Source organism: Staurois parvus, unplaced genomic scaffold (genome assembly GCF_062004578.1).
Source record: "Staurois parvus isolate SC_StPar_1 unplaced genomic scaffold, SC_StPar_1.0 ptg000209l, whole genome shotgun sequence".
In the NCBI taxonomy this organism is placed as follows: Eukaryota; Metazoa; Chordata; class Amphibia; order Anura; family Ranidae; genus Staurois; species Staurois parvus.
Genome location: NW_028318005.1, coordinates 10,084,193 through 10,107,613, shown reverse-complemented (window position 1 = coordinate 10,107,613; position 23,421 = coordinate 10,084,193). Strand labels below are relative to the sequence as shown.

Here is a 23,421-nt window from a genome sequence, read left to right as displayed (position 1 = left end):
CTCCCTCCTTGACCAGAAAGACCTAGTCATAAGGCCTGCGGATAAGGGAGGAGGAGTTGTACTAATGAATAAAGATAGCTACAATAAGGAAGTATATAATATTCTTGGAGATGTAGACACATACTGCCGTTTACCAAAGAATCCTTTGAGTACATATAAAAAATCACTTAAAAACATTATTGCCAAAGGCTATTCGGATAATGTTATAAATAAGAAAGAGAAGGAGTTTTTATGTCCATCGGCTCCTAGGATACCAGTTATGTACATTCTCCCTAAAATACATAAGAACCTAGAGAACCCTCCCGGTAGACCTATCATAAGCGGTATTGGATCTCTGTGCTCTCGAGTAGGACAATACATAGATTATTTCCTACAACCGCTAGTACGGAAAACGCCATCCTATCTGAGAGACACTAAACAAGTGTTACAAGACATCCAAGGTCTTTATGTTGATAAGGATACATTTCTAGTTACAGCTGATGTGGCTTCTCTGTACACGAGCATTGACCACACAGAGGGTATGCAAGCAGTGGATTTTTATCTTAATGAATCTACTTTGCCTCTTCTTCATAAAAAATTTATACTTACCCTTCTGGATTTCGCTATGACTAGAAACTATTTTTGGTATGACAGTAATTTTTACCTACAAACTAGGGGCGTGGCTATGGGAGCGAAATTCGCTCCAAGCCTGGCAAATCTGTTCATGGCTAGATGGGAGGAGGACATTATATATGCCAGGGATTGGCCAGAATTATACTTCTATAGACGATATATTGATGACATACTGCTTATCTGGAAAGGGGATGAACAAACATTGGTTAACTTTTTCGGTACCCTTAATAACAACACTTTAAATATTAAATTAACCTTTGACTACAGTAAGATTAGTGTGAATTTCTTGGATCTGACATTAATGAACCAAGAGGGCACCCTAATAACCTCCTCCTTCTTCAAAGGAACAGATCGGAATGGATACATTCCCATTAGCAGTTGCCATCATCCACTATGGCTTTCAAACATACCGAAAGGGCAATTCTTAAGGCTGAGAAGAAACTGTACCTCTGTTGATACCTTTTTGTCACAGGCATCTATATTAAAAAATAGATTCTTGGAAAAGGGATACGATGAGATATGTCTTACTCGCACTATGCATGAGATAGGAAATATGGATAGAGATTCTCTGCTTGTTAACAATACCTCACAAAAGTCACAAAAAATCTGCCCCTTTGTTACTACTTTTTCTAGACAATACAGGACGATTTCTAGAATCATTAATCAGAACTGGAAGATTTTGAAGGCGGATCCAGTGCTAACTAATATCCTTCCTGATAGACCTGAGATTACTTATAGAAGAGCACAATCTCTGAGAAATCTTATAGCCCCAAATATTATCGACCCTCCTAGGAACACTTCCTTTTTGAATAATATTACTGGTTTCTTCCCATGCAACAAGTGTATTATATGCACCTGTAATGGCAAAAGGAAAAAGAGGGTCGACAATTTTCTATCAACTAGTACTGGCAGGACATTTAAAATTAAAAACTTTATATCATGCTACAGCAAAAATGTCGTGTATCTTTTGCAATGTCCGTGCAAAAAACAGTACGTTGGGCGCACCATTAGAAGACTTAGGGATAGACTCCGTGAACACGTTAACAACATAAAAAAGGGCTTTAAAGATCATTCTTTATCATTACACTACAGGACCCATCATAACAGGGACCCATCTTCATTGCAGTTTGTGGGTATTGACACAGTGCAAGCCCATTGGAGAGGCATAAATAAGAAAAGAGCAGTCTCGCAAATGGAAACGAAATGGATATTCCAGATGGACTGTATGCGCCCCAATGGACTTAATATAGAATTGGATATCAATAGTTTCATTGATAACAGCTGATTGGGACTATCTAGATATCTTTCTATATACACATATGTATTTTTGCCATTGATCCTAGTGTGTATTTCACTTAATATTATATAACTTTATTCCTTTGTTATTCTGATGATATATTTTTGTTATTCAGGTAATTTTAATATTTAATGTTTTATTATTCTAACTTTCTACATGCACTAATGACCGATGGGTCTACAGATGTATGTATTATTTTATATTTGTATTGATTATATATACTGTGGATTTATGTATTTTTGGATTTTTAGTATTCAGGTATAACTTTATATATATGGGTACTTATGTTTGGCAGACTTTTTGCCAACGTTTACATATGTATGACCACCAGGTTCTCACATGAATATAATCTTTTAATTTTTTAACTTAATAATTTTTTAATTCATTTATGTGAATATAGTTTTTCATACGGAGTATCTATACATTTGCATTACTGTTGTTGTGATAAACACGGGCTATATAACATGAATTTGGATCTGTTCATTAAGATCCATCTTTGTTCTTGCCCATAATTATATTATCTTGGTTGGTTTCCACATAGGTGATCTATAGCGTCAAATTATTGATTTGATCATCTCTGGCGCTTATAGCATATGAGTGAGTCATCCCTGGTGCTCATAGCATTCGTTTCTGCTGGTTGTCTCTGCGTACCCGACGACAGGGCGTTTGCGCATGCGCCATCGGGTTGGGCTACAATAAAATGGCGCCCGTCGCGCGGACATTCAGCATAGGAAAGATGGCGCACGGCGTACTGCGCATGCGCCATCGCTCGTATTTAAAATTGTCATTTGCGTCCACCACTGTAAGCTGCACCCCTATGAGTACGAGCCTTCGCTCGAAACGCGTCAGGGAGAGCTACAGCAGGTTGGACGCTTCACCGCCGGCACCACGAGGGGCCCCGGCGGCCATCTTTGATTTTGCATCTGGGTCAGTAATTTTTTACATGTTGGTTTTCCTGCTATCCTTTGCCTACAATAAAGATACCTGAGGATATCACACTATGTGGCCTTTTCTGTTTATTTGAGTTCTGGTGGGAGCCAGCCAGATCCATGGAATAGCTGCATCTATCCGGATATCAGGCAAGGGAGGATATGCTGACCAGATTTGACCAGACCAGGATGATGACACAGGAGGTCCAGTGATATTATACACAAATGCGCATAAAGATTGCGTATCTGGTGAGTGCGCAGTCTTTACATTTTTTATCACCTGACGGTTCCTAATATTGGACGTCTGAGGATCATCCTGGATCTTAAGAGCACTCCTCCATTGGACTGTTTCACTTCCTTCACTTCATAGCCACCATCCAGTGGCTCTATTAGCACACAGTCACTGTTTTATTGTTTATTATCTGTGTTTGATTTATCATTTTGCTAAGATGTAGCGCTGCACCCCCCCCTTTTTATATTTATGTCCCTGAAGGTTTGATACGGTGCCTTTCTGGTGTACAGCCGCTGCTCATTATATCTATTTCAAGCGCTCGCTTATTTTCTGTTTTCTTGAGCGACATATCAGACTGGATGTCGCTCCACTTCCTTAAATTGAACCTCTCCAAAACCGAGTTTCTTTTCTTCCCCCCAGCCCGGACACCACCCCCCATTGATTTCTTCGTCACATGCAACAACGCTACCATCAAACCCGCCCTGCAGGCCAGAGTACTGGGTGTCATTCTGGACTCCAACCTATCCTTCCAGCCCCAAGTCCAATCTTTAACAAACTCGTGCAGACTCCACCTCCGCAACATCGCCAAAATCCGCACGTTCCTAACCCCAGAAACCACTAAACAGCTCATCCACTCCCTCATCATATCACGACTCGACTACTGCAACTCCCTCCTCACTGGCCTGCCTCGCCGCTGGCTATCCCCGCTTCAGTCCATCCTGAATACGGCTGCCAGACTCATTCACCTTTCCAACCGCTCTGTCTCCGCCACCCCCCTCTGCCAATCCCTCCACTGGCTTCCGATTGCGCAACGGATCAAATTCAAAATCCTAACGCTGACGTACAAAGCTGTCCACCATACTGCCCCGAACTACATCACTGACCTAATAACCAAGTACCGCCCAGAATGCACACTCCGCTCCTCACAAGACCTCCTTCTCTCTAGTTCCCTGGTCTCCTCCTCCCATGCCCGCCTCCAGGACTTCTCCAGGGTGTCACCCATCCTCTGGAACTCCCTGCCCCAACCCATCAGATTATCACCTACTCTCCTCTCCTTTAGGCGCACCCTGAAAACCCATCTCTTCAGGGAAGCCTACCCCACCCCCTGCTAACTTGCCGACCTCCTCCACTCTTCCTACCACTCCATCCCCCACAGCTATCTCCTCCTGTGCCACCACCCCCTCCCTCCTAGATTGTAAGCTCGAAAAAGAGCAGGGCCCTCGAACCCCTCGTGTATCACATTGTATTGGTATTGTTCTGTCACATGTTCTGTCCCCCTTTGTAATGTACAGCGCTGAGCGAACTATTGGCGCTTTATAAATACTGTATAATAATAATAATAATAGTAATGTTAGTGTAACTTCCCATTTTTCTATTAGGTGGCAGTAACACACCTTTTATTGAACAAATTTCAGTATTATGACTTTAGTGTAACTTCCTATCTGTCCACCAGGTGGCAGTAACACGCCGGTTATTGAACCAGTTTATTTCATGGTTCTGAAATGTAAGGAGTGAAAACTATAGCATTGTGATGTTTTCTATCGCTAGTGTAAATTCCTATTTGTCCACTAGATGGCAGTAACACACCAGGTTTTGTACTGCATAGAATATACTTTAGCTGTAGGAAGTCACAAGTCACAGTTTCTAGGGGGACAATTTACAAAGTTACGCCCGCAGGACACAGTCCATAGAGGTCATGCGTAGTTCTTATTTTGTCTCCATTTCGGAGCCATTTTGCGGAGGACATTGCAGCCAATATGAATGGTTCTTTGGTCCTCTTACATATGGCGGTCGCCTTGGATCCTGGAGAACTCGCTGCCCCGGCAGTGCAGACATGTTTGGTTAGCCATGTGCAGGTTTGTCTTTCCTCTGGTGTTCGGTGTGAGAGGTGTCCAGGTGGAGGGATGGTGAGTGTAGTGGCTCCGGGGTGTAGGACATACAGAGTACAGAGGGTTATGGTGATTCTTATAGGTTGTCTGGATTATACAGCTGAGAAGAAAGGCTGGTGTACATGTGATAGAGGAAAGCCAGGGGCTGCCATGGCTGACCTCCTCCTACAATACACATCTCCTGGCTCTGGCTGGCTGCAGTACTTCCCAGATGACTGAGCTGAGAGAAGGATGAGGATGTCAGTGCGGCCCGCTCTCCTGTACAGATGTGTCAGGTTCATGGAAGAAAGATTCCAGGTCCCCGGAAGTGATCTAATGTGAGCGCCATCCTGTGTACTGTGAGCTCAGGACTGGCAATGATGATGCACCCTAAGGGTGGTGTGTCCATGACAACCTGGGCTCACAGGAAGTGGGCTGTATAATGCCAGCTGTCAATAAGGTGGTATTATCCCCAAACATGAAATATATTGCAGCTTACCATTCACTAGATGTGCTAAATTAGTCTTTTTTCCCCCTCTGTTTTCACCAGGTGATCTGGCCAGTAACACACCTCCTGTATTAGAGTGCCCCCACTCTGGATGAAGGAGCATAGGGGGCACGTTTGGGCACTTCCACTAGTTTCTATTAGGGAGCCTATATATCTAAATGGAAGCATTTTATTTTCCTGTGATTTATATTCCTAGAAATAACTGGATTGTGTAAACATGGAAGGGCGACCCGTTCCATCGGAACCAGTTTCATGTGAAAGGACTGTGCTGAAGAACCCCTCTGAGTATCAGTACCTGAAGATCCAGCTGTGAGTTGCTCAGGCACAATACACTAAATATAATTATAGATGAACTTGGCCATATTTGGATCCTAGTCTGAACCCAAGGAGCGAGCCTGCCAGGAAGCTGTCGCCTGTACTGGTCCAATCATCGGTGGCCGAGTAATTCCCTGCAGCTGCACATATACCAGGGGCGTGTATACATCTGGCTGTGGAGTGGGGAATGCCTTAGCTGCAGATGATTAGCCCAGTACAGGTAACAGTTCCTGATGGGCTTGCTGACCTGGGTTCAGGCTAGGATCCAACCACGCCCGTGTTCATCCCTAATTATAGGAGCTCTGTGTACTTACTGATATACTTGTGTTTGGTCTGCAGAGTATTTCAGCGTGAAGGTGTCAAGCTGACTGCAGCTCAGTACAAATCACTGATTGTGTCTGCTGTAAAGGAATTGCATGGAGAGGTAAGTACCGGTTGTGTCTGATCTTCATGGACTGTCCACTTTTATGGCTTCCAGTACCAGGATAGAAGACTGAGAATTTTTCTTCACATCCCTACATGACAAAATTGTTAATCTCCCATCACCATAACTTCCTATGCTCTTTAGTAAAAAAAAAGCACACAGCCGACTAGGCTGACACTGTTCACTGGTGTTCAGATGTAATTACATATAAAGCAGTCATGTGTGCAGGGATGGATCCGTGCCTATAGACACAGAGGGGTTGATTTACTGCAACTGAAGAGGACAAAATCTGGTGCAGCTCTGCATAGAGACCAATCAGCTTCCAGGGTTTTTGTCAAAGCTTAACTGAACAAGCTGAATTTAGAAGCTGATTGGCTACCGTGCACTGCTGCACCAGGTATTGCACTCTCCAGTTTTAGTAAATCAACCCCAGAATGTCCATGTCCTGGAGCGCACATCCATCCCGAACAGCAGATAACCACTCCATGTGCAATTACATGCAAACAGATACAGACCTTGTCAGCCTGTTATTGATTTATACAGGTTTCCTGCCCTTCCACTGCTGATTGGAACACCTGTGTTACCTCCGCAGAACTATGTTGGTCTGGGCAGTGTACGGCCCAAATCAGCTGTGTGCATGAGCCCATCATTGGAATTATTTTCACTTTTCTGATTTTAGTATTTTTTTTTAATTGATTTCAAGCATACAGCATAGCAGCCACGTTTCCATGGATCTAGTAGTGCATAGTCTCAGTGCAGTGTGTGTAGGGCTCTGTTCACGCCTATGCAGGTGTTTCTGTATTTTGGTGCATCACATTTAGGGTATACATTCATTTTGTTTGGCTTCTCATGTGCGAAAGTTGACTTTTTTTCCCCTTAATCCCACTGCACCAAAACACATCACACACATTTTAGCAAGGTGTGTTGGGGTGTCGCTATGTGCCTGCAAAAAGGATGCACGCTTTTTGTTCATTGCGGGAATTCATGTGATTTTTTTTCATGCATTACCACATCACACAAATGTGAACTTAGCTTTACAGTTGTATTCAGTGCAAGACTATCATTCAGTTGGAATGATTCACGACAACTGATTCTGTTTGTGAATAATTGTCTTTATCCCTTTGGTTCTTCAATGTGGATGCTAATCAGTAAACCACTCTATCAGAGGCCACCCTATCTGTACATGAAAAAAAAGCATAAAAATGTGGCACAGCAGGCACAACACATGTAAATATGTGAACTCATAGTAAAAATGGTCCTCTTAACAATTGAAGTGGTTGTAAACCCTTAGGGCCAGTTCACACTACATGCATTTCAGTTGCTTTTTTTCTGCCTCCACATTACACAGAAAGTAGGTTATATGGTTGTCAATGTCATAGTTCACATCAGTGCTTGCAGTTCCAGTTGCAGAAAAAAAGTAGAACAGATTGCATTTTTCCTGCACAGAACTGTATTGGAACGCAGTAAAACGCACTGGAATGCACCAAAAGTGCACTGAATTGCACATGTCCCTATTTAAATTGAAGAGAAAAAAGGGTGAAAAAGCGCATCTGGACTGCGTTTCTATGGTGTGAATTGGCCCTTTCACATACCCAGTGAAGTGACTAGCCTCAGGTGATACACAGAGATGAAACAAATCCTCCTTCATAAGTTGGACCTGTTTATCTACAGCTATCTGTCCTCTAAATCCATTCAAAGTGCAGAATTTACACAGGATCTCTCAGCTCTGAATTACAGGGGTCGGGGAGCTGAAGTTACACTCAGTGAGAAGCGTTTCCAAAGCCGATTAGAGGGAAGGGACACACACCCTCCTTCACACAGCACACAGGAACATTGCCAAGGCTGTCAGTTACAGGATGTGCCCTCTCCTGTCATCTTTTTTCTCTTGGGGTCAGGAAAACTTGTCACAAGTGACTGCAGATAGAGGAACAAGGCAGCAAAAAGAAATTACGCTTAGTGCCCTGGGTGATACAAATACACAATATAGAAGGATATATGTTGTTCATATTTCATGTCAGAGGTTTACAACCACTTTAACTCAAATTGAGAACTGCCTGAGGGTGCATTGTAGTTTCCTTTTTAACTGATTGTGACATGCAGAATACTCCATTGTTACCTGTGATTTTATCTTATTTTTCTGTGATTGGTTATAATTGCCTGTCTCATTATTAACTGGTGTAAAGAGCAACTAATAGACAGACACTAAGGACTCATTTTCTGTGCGTGAATCCACCTCAGAGCTGCATGTAGGCAGCTCATAGAAGTGGATTCACACGCAGTAGCTGCACGAACACAGAACCTGTGCATTCGGATCCATGCACCTGCTTGCATGTGAAATTATGACATGTGATTGTGTCTGTGAAGCCGCTGCACGTGCATCCACCTCTGTGGGCTGTCTGTATGAAGTTCCAAGTTGGATAACACGCAGCAGGCAGCAGCTTAGATCGGAGGATGGGTCTGATCTAGGGTTGCCACCTCATCCTTTTAAACCCGAACACTTATTAATTACACCGGTTCTGAGGCTTATTTAATGCAGACAAGGCACTATGTGAGTTTAATTGCCTCCTTAATCAGCCACAGAACCTGTGTAATTAATAAGTGTTTGGGTTTATACGGATGAGGTCTGATCACTCGTATGAATGAGCCCCTATGAATAAAATATTTCATCCCTGGCCATAATATGTAAAGCCAACACTTTTTGTTTTGGAAAGAGTATCAAGAGCTAAAACCCCTTTGCAGTTATTTTGCTGCATTTGCTCATCTGGGGACATTACTTCCTGTCCTGGAAATGCAACAGAAAGTGAGAGGAAATCCATTTCAGGGAACAGAAATTCCATTTAGAAATTTGCCACAGGAACAGCTGTCCCCATTGGAAGACTTTTCCTCACCTCTTTCTCTGGAGACAACACTTACATTTTGGATTTTTGCTCATTTATTGTCATGACAGAGGGGTGAATCTACCTATCATAGTCAGAGACCTCAATAAAAACATGACAGAGGTTTTAACTTTTCCCTACACTAGCTAAAAAAAATCCTTTATATACAGTTTAGTTCATGACAATTTCTGCTATTCAGTCCACTGAGTTATCCTTTTCTTTGTGTTTTTGTTTCTAGGTGGGAGCCTCTTGTCCCTTGGACTTGTTAAAATATGATGATAAGACGTTGTGTGCAATATTGAGAATCAACAGCAGGTATGTGAAGAACGTGTAAAGGAAGTGTGTGTGTATGTATGTGTAAGGTATTTGCTAAGAGGCATGGCGAGTGTTTTTCAGATCTAATTTGTTGCCACATGTTTCTGAAAAATGAAGAAAGAAAACAAAACATTTTCTTTTTTTTTCAAAACCCTGGTGACAAACATTTTATCTGTAAAATACTCCCCATGCCTCTTATCAAATTCCTTGGGTGTCTACTTTCCAAAAGGGGTCATTTGTACTATGAGGAAATATGCCCTTTGAAAGCCTGGAGGTGGTCATTGGTTTTTGGGGGCATGTATGTAGCTAGGCTGCCAAAATGTCTCTCACATGTGGTATGGCCATACTTGTAAGAAGTAGAATAATGTGTTTTGGGGTGTTATTCCACATATACCCATGGCATGTGCGAGCAATATATCATTAAAGTGACAACTTTGTGTACAAAAAAAAAGTCATATTAAAACCACTTCCAGTCCGGGCACTTTTACCCCCTTCCTGTCCAGGCCAATTTTCAGCTTTCAGCGCTATCACACTTTGAATGACAATTGTGCGGTCATGCAACACTGTACCCATATGAATTTTTTAGCATTTTTTTGAGACAGATAAAGCTTTATTTTGATGGTATTTATTCACCGCTCGGATTTTTATTTTTTTTGCTATGTAAATGAAAATGTCCAAAAATTTTGAAAAAAATAGTTTTTCTTATAAAATTTTGCAAATAAATATTTCATAATAAATCTTGACCAAAATTTATTCCATTATCTCTTTAGTAAAAAAAAAAAACCCAAATTAGTCTATAACCAAAAATTATAATGTTTAAACATTTTTTTTTTTACATTTTTATTTTATTTTCTTATATTTATTTTTATATACATACTGTCACCCTAGCAGTACAGTGTCAACATGGTGACACTGTACTACTTGTGTGTGGGGGGGGGGGGGGGGCGTGATGAAGATTATTTATTTTTTTTTTTATTTTACACTGATTGCTTTTACACCCATAAAGGCTGTAAAAGCAAACATTTCTCCTTCTCTCTGGCTGCATTGTTGCAGCCATTGAGAACTACTGTGTGAGCTGTGATTGATCACAGCTTGTCACATGGTACAAGGCTGTTGTGAATAGCCTTGTACCATGTGACCTCTGTGATCATTCATAGATTTCACACATAGTAAGCAGAGGTGTCAGAAATTACATCTTGCTTACTACTCTCCATGTGATTACTGATTGGCCAATCAGTGATCACATGATCGGGACCTTGCACAGAGGTCCCGTCTGACGATCGGTATTCCACTGTACCCGGAGGACACAGCGGGCACCGGGTTGCAGTGCTGCGCGCTCCCAGGGAGCGGGCACAAGCAGGGGGCAGGGAGGCCGTTTATAAATGGCCACCTGACCCTGCACTGCCACCGTCCAGACGTTTATATACAACAGCTGGACAGGAGGTGGTTATTATGGGAGGTAGAGGGCACTATTTTGGTTAGGCAATCTACAGCTGGCTGGAAATTTGGGAGGAGGGAGGCCATCACCCAGTGGTTGGGAACCACTTCCCAGGTGAGTCAAAGTACACGTAGTACTTTGTCCCATGTTTTAGGTGCTTTTTAACCTTAGTTATGAGGTCCGACCTACCCCTCCTTCTTTCCTGCCGCAGCCGAATAAACAAAAGCTAGAAAAGAGATGATTGATTCATTGCTGCAGCTTGTCTCGGCTATCAGTACTTTCCATTGGTTGAGAATTTCTGCCATAGGGGATAGATCTGTAAACTAAAATTCTAAAGATGGATGTTTTTTATAAAGCAAGCACATAGGATCATACATTTGCAATTTTTTTCAAAAGGTCTTATACTATTTGCAAAACTAAACACATACAGTGGGGAAAATAATTCTTTGATCCCCTGCAGATATTTGACGTTTGGCCACTTACAAAGAAATGGTCTATAATTTTTATTATGGGTGTGTTTTAAATGATAGAGACAGAATATCAATAAAAAAAACCCAGAAAAATCACATGATACAAATGTTATAAATTGAGCTGCAGTTCAGCGAGTAAAATAACTATTTGATCCCCAAGCAAAACATGACTTAGTACTTGGTGGAGAAACCCTTGTTGGCAAGCACATTGAGGTAAGATGTTTCTTTTAGTTGGTTACCAGGTTTGCACACATCTCGGGAGGAATTTTGATCCACTCTTCTTTACAGATCTTCTCTTCAGGTTTCATGGCTGTCGCTTGGCAACTTGAAGTTTCAGCTCCCTCCAAAAATGTTCTGTAGGATTGAGGTCTGGAGTCTGGCTAGGCCACTCCATGACCTTAATGTGCTTCTTCTTGAGCCACTTAATGCAGCAAAGTCAACCTGTATCTTTAGTAGAGAAATGTCCCCTAAAGCATAATGTTTCTACCTCTGTGCTTGACTGTAGGGACGGTGTTCTTGGGGTCACAGTCAGCATTTTTCTTCCTCCAAACACCGCAAATTGAGTTAATGGCAAAAGAGCTCAATTTTGGTCTCATCTGACCACAGTACTTTGTCCCAATCCTTCTCTGAATCATTTAGATGTTCATTGGCAAACTTCAGACAGGCCTGTACATGTGTCTTCTTAAGGAGGGGGACCTTGCGGGGACTGCAGGATTTCATTACGGCGTATTGTGTTACCAATGGTTTGTCTGGTGACTGTGGTCCCAACTGCCTTGAGATCATTCACAAGCTCCTCCCATATAGGTCTGGGCTGATCCCTCACTTTTTTCATGATCATCCTTACCCCATGAGGTGAAAGCTTGCATGGAGCTCCACACTGAGGGCGATTGATAGTTATTTTGTATTTCTTCCATTTGTGAATAATTGCTCCAACAGTAGTATCCTTCTCACCAAGCTTCTTGCTAATGGTCTTGTAGCCCATTCCAGCCTTGCGCAGCTCTACAATCTTTTCCCTGATGTCCTTTGACAGCTCTTTAGGTTTAATGGTGAGTTTGAATGGAAGAAAGAGATTCTGTGGACAGGTGTCTTTTATACACATAACAAGTTGTCGTTGGGAGTGCCTTCTTAAATTGACATGACTGGCTATGTGCTCATGTGGTACACAGATTAGTCTGTGGGATCCAGAATTATTGTTGGTCGGTAGGGGATCAAATACTTATTTTACTCACTGAATTGCAACTCAATTTATAACGTTTTGTATCATGTGTTTTTTCTGGAATTTTGGTTGATATTTTGCCTGTATCTTTTAAAACACACCTACGATAAAAGCTATAGACCCTTCATTTCTTTGTAAGTGGGCAAACCTAAAAATTCTGCAGAGGATCAAATACTTATTTTCCTCACTGTATGTAAACAAACCTCTAATTGCAGATGAGTAAGTTAGGAGACTGCTTTAATGCAAAGAGGTAGGATTAGAATCGTTTTCCCAACATTTAAAAATTGCACAATCCAAGGGGGTCTCGTCTTTCATTGAAAAGGAGTCTTTACATACTAAGCATGAGATCTTATCTATGGAGAATTGTGTGATTAGTTTAAAGTTCTGTACTTGCTAGCAGCACACTATTGTAAATGTATTTTCAGAACTCCATATTATGTATTGTCAATGGTTTATTGCATGTCTGATTAAGTTGACATTCTTTTCTTGCAGTGGATTTGTGAAGCAGAACCAGGAGTGCTCTTTGCGTGTTTTACAGGTAAACCTATCTGACAAGCTGTCACTGTACAGAACAATAACACTGGGTTTTCATGCAGGTCTGAGATCAGAAGCTCCTGCCAGTGAACTTTCTAACTGGACAGACTTGTTCTGTGATCCTTCTGAGCTTCTGGAATGGAAACAAAACCTAACACACCACAGATTTATTGTTACTGTTCAAGTTCATGTTTGCAAGAAAGCATACCTGGTATTTATATGCAGCTATAAAGTAGCATTTAAATATTAAGGGATCAGTCCATCACAAACATATCAGGTTTTTTTTTTTTTTTTCATCATAGAATGCCAGGGCTGAACAAATCCCAGGAACCAGGTAGACAATGTCTCTAACCTTTTGAGGTCCACTCTAGTTAGTGTATCTGGCTCCTGGGTTAGACAGACTGGAATTCATCTACATTTGTTCACCCCTGCAGTATGCATTATATTGCATCCTGGCATGACAGGTCTCAAAAGCATATAAAATTACATATAAACTATAAACGCAAGCAGTGTTTATAAAATATACAAACATATTGATTCATGTTGATTATTAAATAAAGTATTATTTTTTCTCTATATATATAGGTTTCTCCCTTCTTGTTGGCACTGGCAGGTAACAGCAGAGAACTAGTCCTTGACTAGCTATTTTGAAAAATGTTCCGCAACTTGGTCACCCGAGGAACAATACTTGGTATTTCCAGCTGTCCATTATCATCATACAAATGGTACAACTTTGCATTGTGGCGGCCTTTACACCTGCGGGTTGGTGATAGTGCTGAGCTCCTTAGGATCTTCACTCAGAAGGACGTCGCCCTGTTCTCTGAACTTACTGGGGATACGAACCCACTGCACCTGGATGAGGAGTTTGCCAAGAAGACAAGATTTGGGAAACCTGTTGTTCATGGTGTTCTACTCAATGGCCTAGTGTCTGCGGTCCTGGGCACTAAACTACCTGGGGGAGGCTGTGTGCTTCTCTCCCAGGACATTCACTTTCCAGCTCCATTACATGCTGGGGAAGAGGTTGTAGCAAGAGCACAGATTACATCTCTAAAGAAATCCTTGGCTTTTATTAGAGTATCTTGTGTTGCAACGCAAAGCGGACAGACTGTAATGGAGGGGACAGTAAAAGCTCTTGTGCCTGAAGACTGATTCTGTAGTTCAACAGCAAAGAAGGAAAAAAGCTGAAATGTGTCCATTCTGTTCAAAACCATATCTTGCCTAGGCATAGAGTGTTGTGATGGCAGACTTTGCGTCAACATTTTGGAAACAATATTTTTTACTTTCTGCTCTAAACCATATCCAATAAAAAAAAAAAATTCACGTAAAAAAAAGTCAAGTTTGTTCAGAAATTTAGGCCAAAATGTATTCTGCTACATATTTTTGTAAAAATACCAATAAGTGTACAGTTGCAAGAAAAAGTATGTGAACCCCTTGGGATTACGTGGAGTTTTGCATGAGTTGGGCATAAAATGTGCTCTGAACGTCATCTAAGTCACAACAATAGAAGAACACAGTCTGCTGAACATAATACTACACAAACATTAGATGTTGCCATGGTTTAATTGCACATAACATTTATTTTATGTCCTGTCTTTTTAGCACACTACACTTTTTGTGAATGAGTATCGGTACTATGTACCTCATGCACATGGGGGGGCCGGGATCTGGGGGCCCCCTTGTTAAAGGGGGATTCCAGATTCCGATAAGCCCCCTGCCCGCAGGCCCCCACAACCATGCCCCTTTGACAGAAGCTGGTCGATTGGCTGGCTTCTGTCAGACGGGCTGCCATACACACAGGCCGAATGTCGGCCAGTTTCTATTGAACCGGCCAATGCCACCTGACATTCGGCCCGTGTGTACAAGGCTTTGCCTAGGTACAGTGGCTAAGAAATGAAGGTTCAGCACGGAGACAACTTTGGAATATGTAGTTCTTTAATTTCTTATAATTCTTGGCTGTGCTGATTTGTTTCAAGTTTCTGTAAATTGGATTTATTAGGCTCATGCACACTGGGTGTTTTAATAATGCTGGTATGTAAAGTCATGTTTAAAAACGTTTTTTAGCGTTTAGTGGCATTTTGCTGTATTTTTTCGTGTTTGCATTTTTTTTAGAGGTTTTTTTTACCGCGCAAAAAATTTTTTGTGGTAAAAAAAAAAGTCCAAAAACGCTGGTTTACCACGATTTACTATTTTTCAGCGTTAAAGCGTTTTTATAGCTAAAAAACTCTTCTAGAAACCAACTAGTTCTGAGGGGTTTTCCAGCCAAAAAACACCTCTGCCAGACAACATTGATTTACAGTCTATTCGTGCATGGACACATAGGATAACATGCTGGGGGTTTACTGGCTGTAGAAAAAAACCCTCAAAGCCAAAAACAGCCGCTGTAAAACGTCCAATGTGCATGAGGACTAAAAGATAACGATTCACAATACAATGTACAGTGAGGAACAGAAGTATTTGAACACCCTGCGATTTTGCAAGTTCTCCCACTTAGAAATCATGGAGGGGTCTGAAATTCACATTGTAGGTGCATTCCCACTCTGAGAGACAGAATTTAAAAAAAAATTCAGGAAATCGCATTGTATGATTTTTATGATTGTATGTGATTTTCTGAATTTTTTTTTTTTAAATTCTGTCTCTGAGTGGGAATGCACCTACAATGTAAATTTCAGACCCCTCCATGATTTCTAAGTGGTAGAACTTTCAAAATCGCAGGGTGTTCAAATATTTCTGTAAGTCAATAAAAATACAGAACAATTGGAAATTAAATGTGCCCAAGTAAGGAATATAAGAATAAATCTAGTGTGGAGTAATAGTGTTGTTTTTTTTAATGCTGGATGATTGCTCTGAGAATTAGCTGTTCATGATTCTTCTGTCATAAAAATTATATGTCTGCCCATTCATTTCATGTTCTACAGAACTATAGACACCTGCGCTGATTCTCTGCACACAGATGTATGGATATTGGAAGAAGTGCTGTACTGTCACTGCTGAATTTCACACTAAAGTCTGTTTCCTCTCTTTCCGCACAAGGTCTAAGGACCATGGACCTGGATGTACTGAATATGTTCCTAATAGCTGGAGGTACTTTGCTGATCCCGATTTTGGCTTTTGTGACTTCCTTTTTCCTGTGGCCCGCCGCTCTCATCAAGATTTATTATTGGTAAGGCTGCGCTATTGAATGTGAGATGAAAATGCACGCACTGTAATATAGGACACTAGTATATGGTACCTGGAGCCCAAAAGTAGTGATTCTGATGATTACAAACGCCCACTGGTGACTGTTCTCTTAAAGGCTGAACTCCAGGAAACTTGAAATCATCCCTTGTAGCACACTGCAAAGGTTCAAGTAGAACTACAGGCAACACTATTTTACATTTTAGATAGAGTAAGGGAGGTTATTAACCCCTCTCAGTTTATTTTTTGCCATCTGTGTCCCATTGAGGAGATTTCCCTTCACTTCTTGTCCCATTGTCAGACAGGAAGTGATCGGAAATCCCTGCAAATTAAAGGAATTCCTTGGGGACGTCCAGGTCACCAGAACTAATGTCCCCATTGGAAGATTTCCCCTCTATTCCTTTTCTGGGGACAGCCCAAAATTAACCCCTCTCAGTTTATTTTATGCCATCTGTGTCCCATTGGGGAGATTTCCCTTCACTTCTTGTCCCATTGTCAAACAAGAAGTGATTGGAAATCCCTGCAAATTAAGGGAATTCCTTGGGGACTTCCAGGTCACCAGAACTAATGTCCCCATTGGAAGATTTCCCCTCTGTTACTTTTCTGGGGACAGCCCAAAATTTGAGATTTTCTTGTACTTTCACTGATAAACCGAACAAACAGAGAAGGTGAATCTCCCTAACTGGGACACAGACTTCAATAGAAAACTGACAGGGGTTCTAATCCCTCTCCACTCTATGCAAAAACTAAAAGAAGGTTTGCCTAGTTATACTTTAACTGTTTGTTTATGTCTAGGGGGTTGTTAAAGCAGTTTTACCTACCCGACCCTCTGCTCCTGCAGGCTCCTAAGCACTGCTAGACCAGTCCCCACAGCCTCTTCTCCCTGCACTCTTTTAACCTGGATCTCCTCCCTGTCTATGTACAATGATGTACTTGTCTGTTTTTTATACTATGCTTTCATTCTTAAATATATGAAAATCAAAACGTTAGCTGTTTGGAGTGCTGCCTACTATTTATTTATGGAAGTATGATTCCTGGGTCTTTCTTGAGGAAAACCAATCTGTGGTTCTATGGAATTAACCCTTTATGCACTGAGGTTGTGATTTGGATGTGCATTAGGTTACCTTTTGTTTTACACAACCACATGGTTGCCCTTTGCATGGTATAAACTAAGCTAAAGTTCCTGGGAGCCAGGACTCAGGATGTCGAGAACCACAATAAACATGGTCAGGGGGCTGACCCCAGGGATTGACTCCCCATACCTTGATCTGCACTGTGTCTCTATATCGAGGCATATGATGATTCTGTATACTATTCTTATGTTATTTCTGCCTGTCAATATTTTGCCATATGTTGTGCCCATTCTGAAGCCCATCACTCTGAAACAAACTGCCAAGAGACTAACCGGAATCTCCTTGATAATTAACTACCAAATGAGTATTTATTTTAACAGATTTAACAGTTTGACAAGATCAATGTACAGTCATAGGCATAGTTCTCATTATAGCTCAGCCCTAAAATTGATTTGATTTCATTAAAGTGTTACTAAACCCACAACAGTAAAATCAGTCTGTATATGCAGTAAAGCATGCTTGTTATACTCACTGTGGAACCTAAGGGGTTAATCCTCCGCATTGTGTAAAAAGGCCCTTTGACCCTTTCTTCTCTGTTCCTCCTCTTTTTCAAGCAACCTGCTCTTATCTCCTGAGAAGACAGACATTTTGCACATGCTCAATTTGGTGTGTATTGCTAGAGAGGTTTTTTTTTTTTTTTGGGAGAGTGCATGTGATCAGCACAGGGCCAATCAGCACAGGTCAGGGGTTTTGCATCCTCCTAGAGCAGAATGAAAACTCCTACAAGCTTTAACATGTGCTCGGCTGGACACTGCTGGAAGTCACAAGACTGCTGTAACTGCTGATGAGAAAAGGTATTTAGCAGTTTATATTCACTAAAATGGTTGCACTTCCATGTGATGTGTACTGTGGAAGACCAGAAATAGTGAATGCGGGGTCCTGGGTTTATTAACACTTACAGGAAACTGTGAATGAATGATGTGGCTATTTGGGCGGAGCCCCACATAGCCTTGCTAATTTTAAAAAGTGACAGCGGGTGCAGGGAGTGGATCCCCTGCCAGATGTCACATGGAGGGAGTGGATGGGGGGAAAGAAGGTGCAGGAGCTGGAACATGCTACATGTTCCACCTTAAAAACTTGACCTATACTAAACTTCTCCTACAAGCTTTAGCTAGTGCTTGGCTGGACACTGATAGAAGTCACAAGACTGCTCTCACTGCTGAGAAAAGGTATTTAGCAGTTTATATTTACTAAAATAATTGCATTTCCATGTTCTGTGTACTGTGGGAGACCGGATATAGTGGATGCGGGGTCCTGGGTTTAGTAACACTTTAATTTGTCTGATTGTGATTTCCAGTGCTGACACGTGTTCTTTGTTTCAGGTACTGGCGCAGGGCCTTGGGAATGCAAGTAAAATTTGCCAACTATGGAAACTACAGATTCTGCTACACATGTTGAGGTAGACCGGGGCCCAAACCATCCATCCTTATGTTACATGGATTTTCTGCCCATAAGGACATGTGGCTGGCTATAGCCAAGGTGAGAGAGGACATTAACCTTGTTTATTGGAATATTTAATTGCTCATAGCTATATATTGGAAGTGAGTTGATTGAAAAAAAAAAAAACCTGATAAACCATATGTGAAGCAGAAGTGGACCAGTTCCCTATATTCAGGGCTTTATTCATCGTAATGGTACTTGCAGGCCAGTGCCTAGAGTAGCATGGTAAGGGGTGCAGAACCAATCCTCAAAATTAGGAGAGGAGTCCTAAGGCTCAATATAGTTCAAGAAACATTTTTTCCTTCTCCTATTTGGTGCCTAGCTATATGAAGTGCTGGTGACTATACAAAGTTCCAGCAGTTCCTAGTGGTGAAGGAGATTGCCAGCACCCTCATGTCTCTACCATATTTCTGCTGGCTGTCGAGCCAGATAATAGTAGGATTGGGTGTAGAGATGTTGTGTGAGGAAGGGGCCCAGCTCTGACACTACGTAGAGGTGTTGAAGCTCTTCCCTTTTAGAAGAGACCAATTCAGGTGTAGAGGGGTAAATGAAAGCTGCTGCAGTTATATTTCCTTGTGCATAGGACATGAAAACAAGGCTAAGTGACTCCACTATGCAAGAAAACATAGGAACTGGGTGCAGAAAAATGTCAGTCGGTGCTCTGGACTGATGAATCAAAATTTGAAATATTTGGCTGTAGCAGGCAGCAGTTTGCTTGTGAAGAGCTGGAGAGCAGTGCAATGAGTGTCTGCAGGCAACTGTGAAGCATGGTGGAGGATCCTTGCAAGTTTGGGGCTGCCTGTCTGCAAATAGAGTTGGAGAATTGGTCAGGACCAATGGTGTCCTTAATGCTGAAAAATACAAGCAGATACTTCTCTATCATGCCATACCATCGGGGATGCGTATGATTGGCCCCAAATGTATTCTACAGCAGGTCAACAACCCCAGACATACAGCTAATGTCATTAAGAACTACCATCAGTGTAAAGAAGAACAAAGTGTAAAGAGTCCTGGAAGTGATGGTTTGGCCCCCACAGAGCCCTGATCTCAACATCATGGAGTCTGTTTGGGATTACATGAAGAGACAGAAGGATTTGAGGCAGCCTACATCCACAGAAGATCTGAGGTTAGTTCTCCAAGATGTTTGGAACAACCTACCTGCCGAGGTCCTTCAAAAACAAGAGTACAAGTGCACCTATTACTATTATACAGGATTTCTAAAGCACCAACAGTTTTTGCAGCGCTTTGCAAAATTAAGGCAGACATTACAGTTCTAATACAATTTGGTACCAGAAGAAACAGAGGGCCCTTCTTGTTAGAGCGTACAACCTAGAAGAATTGATGCTGTTTTGAAGGCAAAGTGTGGTCACACCAAACTTTTGTTTGGTTTGGATTTCTCTTCTGCTCATTTACTTTCCATTTTGATAAGTGGAACTAACACTTTTTCTGAAATAATTCTTATTTTACAATATTTCTTACACCTGCCTATGACTTATGCACAGTACTGTATATATACTGTATATTGCTGATGTGAATATAGTCCGTTTAGAAATGCTGTTTATTTACAGTTCCTTCCTAAGAACTTGCATCTGATTTGTGTGGATCTACCCGGTCATGAAGGTACCACGCGCTCACCCTTCGATGACTACTCAGTCATCGGACAGGTGAACCGGATACACCAGGTACTTGCTTATACTATGTTATGTCTGTAAATGGAATAGGGTGAATTAACTAATAATGATTGGGGTGGATGGAGGGGGTGTTTCATGTTGTTTTAGGTTATAAGATTTTGGAACATTCTTATATTCTGAGATTATATTTTACTGTTCATCTTGAAAGTAAAAAGGCCATTGTACCCAAAACACATACCGTATTTTTCGCTCCACAAGACGCACTTTTTCCCCCTCAAAAATGGGGGGAAATGTGTGTGCGTCTTATGGAGCGAATATGGAGCGGCTGGCCTGGTATTCCCGCCGCTGCTGTGTCAGAATACCGGGCCGGCCGCTTGGCTCTACTGTGCAGAAGAACCCGCTCCTTGGTCCTACCTGTCCCGCGGTCCAGTGGTGTTCCGCTTTCACCGGCCGTCTTCTCTCCCTCACGCCGGCATCTTCAGTGCCGGCACCCGGCTGTAACAGCTTGCGCTTCACAGCCGGGTGCCCACTGTGCATGCGTGAGAAGCGCTGCACTTTCTGAATGGCCCCATAGTCTTCAGGGACCTATCGCATGTCCCACAATACTACGGGGAGGGAGGGGGGAGGACATCTACACGGAAGTAGTAGTGGGTACCTGTCAAATTCGGGTACCCGCCCCCCCCCCCTCCCCAAAGGTCTGCAGTCTCTGGTCATCTCCTGTACTGTATCCACAGTCTCTGGTCATCTCCTGTACTGTGTCCGCAGTCTCTGGTCATCTCCTGTACTATGTCCGCAGTCTCTGGTCATCTCCTGTACTATGTCCGCAGTCTCTGGTCATCTCCTGTACTATGTCCGCAGTCTCTGGTCATCTCCTGTAGTAGGTCCGCAGTCTCTGGTCATCCCCTGTAGTACGTCCGCAGTCTCTGGTCATCTCCTGTAGTACGTCCACAGTCTTTGGTCATCTCCTGTAGTATATCCGCAGTCTCTGGTCATCTCCTGTAGTATGTCCGCATTCTCTGGTCATCTCCTGTAGTACGTCCGCAGTCTCTGGTCATCTCCTGTAGTACGTCCGCAGTCTCTGGTCATCTCCTGTAGTACGTCTGCAGTCTCTGGTCATCTCCTTTACTATGTTCACAGTCTCTAGTCATCTCCTGTAGTATGTCCGCAGTCTCTGGTCATCTCCTGTAGTATGTCCGCAGTCTCTGGTCATCTCCTTTTACTATGTCCGCAGTCTCTGATCATCTCCTGTACTGTGTCTGCAGTCTCTGGTCATCTCCTGTACTATGTCTGCAGTCCATTGGTTCAGAATATTTTTTTTCTTGTTTTCCTCCTCTGTTTTCCCTCTTCTATGCAAAAACCCATTCCTCTCATCTCAGAAGGTCACTATACTCTATGAGCTGTGAGTTTGTAGTGTATCGCTCCAAACTCTCACAGGACTCCTTTTAGAAATGCAGTCAAAACGCAGTGCAGTTTAATTGCATGTATGTGAACCACCTCCATAGGAACACCTACTATCTGGCCTGTCATGGGAATCTGTGTCCATGAAAATGCATCACTCTTTGTTTAAAAGTTACCATTCTCGGTGGATTGGATTGGTGAATTAAGATGGGCTAACATAAAGTTCTATCCAGGACAAAATGCTGTTCTGGGTATCCTCTTTTGCCTACTTTGGGGCCAGTTACCTAGTTATTTAGTAATGTGATTTCTGTTGAAACTATAACAATTAAATGAGATGATTTTCTCCTTCAACAATATTCACATGAACAAATGTCTAGGTAGGAGGCCCTTTTATTTTACTTTTGGATAGAAGGAGGAAGAGTTAATACCTATCTCAGGTTTATATTGCTGTCTCTGTGTTTTTATTGAAGACTTTTCTCTGGTGACTGCTATTCCAGAGACAAGGTATAATGAGAAAAGTGGTTGTACACTGCCGAAATAAAAAAATGAACAAAGCAAACCATTCTATAGTGTGTACATGCCTCAATCCAAAACACTTAGTGTGATTTCTGTCTCCTTTCTCCTTCCTCTGCTATCTGCACTTCTGACAGTTGATGCCGACTCCAAGGGATCCAGGGGGAAGGGAAGGATGCTCCAGGACACAGCCTGTGATAGACAGCCTCAGCTGTCCATGTTTCCTTATGAGACTGTGATGAGGGGGGTGTCCATTCCACAGCTGTTCCCTCTGTGCTGTGGAGCGTGACATCAAAGCCCCCCAACTTCTGACAATCAGAAATTCTGTGTAAAGTGTATACTTTAGAAGGCTGTACAAGACAGAGGGCTGCAGATAAACAGGTACAGCTTACATATCATCTCTGTGTATCATCTGAGGCTATTCTCTTCTCTGGGTATATGTAAGGGTTTACAACCATTTTCAACTTGAAAGAAGACAGCAGTAAAAAATCTGACATAGATTGTAATCCTTCTTCAGTCTATTTAAAACTAAAATGTAAGGCATGGACGAGAGCTACTCTTTAAGAGATGCAAACTTAGGCTTGAAATGCGAAACGTACTTCATACTGAACCCTACATGAGCTGAAGTTTATTTTGTAGGATTCATTTGAAGATCATCACATGCAATGCCTAACTAATGTAATTATTTGGTCAGAATTCTCCCCTGATGACAGCAGTGCTCACAGCTATGAATTAGTTTGTGGCTTTCTAAAATATTATCATCTGATGTGATATTTAAAAACAGAGGATTGGTGAGCCCCTAAGCTCTGCTCAACCTTGAAGCCAGCTTCAACACAACTACGTAACTGTTCCATAAATGTATTTGTGAATGTAAATCTGATGTGAGGAAGAACAACAAAATCACATTAACAGCACTCTGATAAATTGCTCTTGCTGATAAACACATGTCACATTCTCTTCTACAGATCTGCCACTGCTCCCTAATTCTTCCCAGATTAAAATCTTCCCTGTCATGCCACGTCTAAGATGATTACATTCCATCTGCTTCATCTTTCACTTAATAGAATCAAAAAGCTCAGGCAAAGTTGTGATGAATTT

At 42.0% G+C, this 23,421-nt stretch overlaps 3 protein-coding genes across 5 annotated transcripts in view; all 3 read left to right on the top strand.

The window, feature by feature from the left end:
• Positions 1-4,799: 4,799 nt before the first annotated feature.
• Positions 4,800-13,758, top strand: LOC149461155 (ribonuclease P protein subunit p14-like). 3 transcript variants are annotated; one of them, XM_089678763.1, is made up of 6 exons: positions 4,800-4,926; positions 5,643-5,755; positions 6,101-6,185; positions 9,300-9,376; positions 12,993-13,038; positions 13,620-13,758. In XM_089678763.1, exons 2-6 carry the CDS (start codon positions 5,664-5,666, stop codon positions 13,674-13,676), a joined length of 357 nt encoding a protein of 118 aa, XP_089534889.1. In that variant the 5' UTR covers positions 4,800-4,926; positions 5,643-5,663; the 3' UTR covers positions 13,677-13,758. The 3 variants fall into 3 exon arrangements, with proteins under 3 accessions (XP_089534889.1, XP_089534888.1, XP_089534890.1); XM_089678762.1 differs by having other exon boundaries at positions 4,890-4,977; XM_089678764.1 differs by lacking the exon at positions 4,800-4,926 and adding an exon at positions 4,998-5,276.
• Positions 13,689-14,365, top strand: LOC149461154 (hydroxyacyl-thioester dehydratase type 2, mitochondrial-like). The gene has a single exon (XM_089678760.1). It carries the CDS (start codon positions 13,689-13,691, stop codon positions 14,181-14,183), a length of 495 nt encoding a protein of 164 aa, XP_089534886.1. The 3' UTR covers positions 14,184-14,365.
• Positions 14,366-15,708: 1,343 nt separating this feature from the next.
• The window catches only part of ABHD6 (abhydrolase domain containing 6, acylglycerol lipase), a 30,596-nt gene continuing 22,883 nt past the window's right edge, over positions 15,709-23,421 (top strand). The window contains 3 exon segments of the mRNA XM_089678759.1: positions 15,709-16,194; positions 18,664-18,820; positions 20,350-20,463. Coding sequence (XP_089534885.1) covers positions 15,989-16,194; positions 18,664-18,820; positions 20,350-20,463 — 477 coding nt within the window. The 5' untranslated portion in view covers positions 15,709-15,988.